At 59.1% G+C, this 1395-nt stretch overlaps 1 protein-coding gene across 2 annotated transcripts in view; it reads right to left on the bottom strand.

Moving 5' to 3' along the window:
• The window catches only part of LOC113204951 (protein Shroom2), a 59514-nt gene that overhangs the window by 23916 nt on the left and 34203 nt on the right, over positions 1 to 1395 (bottom strand). The window contains exon 1 of one of the 2 annotated variants that reach the window (XM_052263866.1): positions 320 to 731. The exons of the other annotated variant lie outside the window; for it this stretch is intronic. Within the exon in view, the coding sequence (XP_052119826.1) occupies positions 320 to 357 (38 nt within the window). The 5' untranslated portion in view covers positions 358 to 731. Of the gene's footprint in view, positions 1 to 319; positions 732 to 1395 lie in introns of those variants that run through there. 2 annotated transcript variants of the gene reach the window in all.

Below are 1395 nucleotides of genomic sequence, written 5' to 3'. Positions count from 1 at the left end.
GGGGGGGGGGGTAGGCAAGGACACCCGGCTGGATAACAAACGGCGAAGCCCTTTGACTCCCTACAGCTTTTGGTTTCACATCTTTCAACAAAAAGTCTCATTTTTGTCTCGTGTGGCTCACATGGCGTAGAGAGTCCACAGCATAGTTTTGATTTAAAAATAAAACATAAAATAGAAACGGAACGAGAAATGCACTGCCTGCCGCAGGCGTAAACTTTAAAATGGACTCGGGACTTCCCCGCCTGCAGCGCGCCCGGTGCAGTTATCTGGGGCCGATCGCCACGACATGACGCAAAACGAATCAAAACAACAAGTTTACCTCCGGATCCGGAACTTGGTGCCGCTTCCGAAGACCATGACGAAGCCGTTGGTGTAAATCCTTTTTTATGTCGTATTTTTCATGAGTGGACGACGAGTATAGCTGCACAGCTGGGCGCACACCCGCGCCTCCAGGCGACAACGATAACAAGCAACAGCAACAACAACAATAACACCACTATTCGCAAGGCACACGCTGATTCGCGCACGAACACACAAAGACTCTCTCATGCACACTCGCGAAAGTGTTCGAAAAATCGCGGGAAGGGGGGGGGGGGGGGCTCGCGGTTTGTCACAGACACAGCACCAGGCGGTGCCGGGGTGGGTGCGAGGGCGCTCGCCTCTGCGCGCTCTGCGCTGCGCTGCGGTGCGCTCCTCTCGGCTCGGAGCTCACGGGCTGACTGGCGGCGAGCGGGGCGGGGAGAGTCAGCTGCGCGGGGGGAGCGGAGGAGAAGGGGAGAGGGGGAGAGGGTGATGGACGCCCGGCGCCGTGTGGCGTCGCGGCGCTCGAAGGGGGGGGGGGGAGGGTAGCAGGAGGACTACTATGTGCAGCAGGATTGCGAGCCGTGGCGCGGCGTGGCGCGCTGTCCTGTCCCGTCAGTTTTCACACGACAACGCTCGACGCTCGCTCACGTTCGCGTGGCTTCTCCCGCGGGCTCCGCCGCTGCTGCTGCTGCTACACTGCCAAAACTCGCGTCCCATCAATGCAAGCGAAAAAACACAAACAAAAGAAAACACACAGGGAGAGGAAAATGCGAGGAGGGGGCACTCTGCCCCCCGGTGGACGGGGACTGTCGAAAAATTCGCGGTCAAAATAAGCTGTGACAAAAGCAAAGTCGGAAAAGCAATGCGCGTTGTTTGGGTTGCTAACAGCCTGCGAATTATTTTTCGTCACTTCAACGGCGCGTCGGGTCGGTCCGGCCGGGGCACCGTCCTCGATGCAAACACCTTCGGCATGCACTTAGGGTGTGTTTGCGCAGACATATTGGCGGGCGGTACCCGGGAACGTGCCCGTGTGGGTGCTCTGGCGGGTGCTCGGGTGGGTGCTCGGGTGGGTGCTCGGGTGGGTGCTCGGGT

Source organism: Frankliniella occidentalis, unplaced genomic scaffold (assembly GCF_000697945.3).
Source record: "Frankliniella occidentalis isolate FOCC.00 unplaced genomic scaffold, Focc_3.1 Scaffold14, whole genome shotgun sequence".
Taxonomy (NCBI): domain Eukaryota; kingdom Metazoa; phylum Arthropoda; class Insecta; order Thysanoptera; family Thripidae; genus Frankliniella; species Frankliniella occidentalis.
This window is presented reverse-complemented; position numbering and strand designations above follow the sequence as displayed.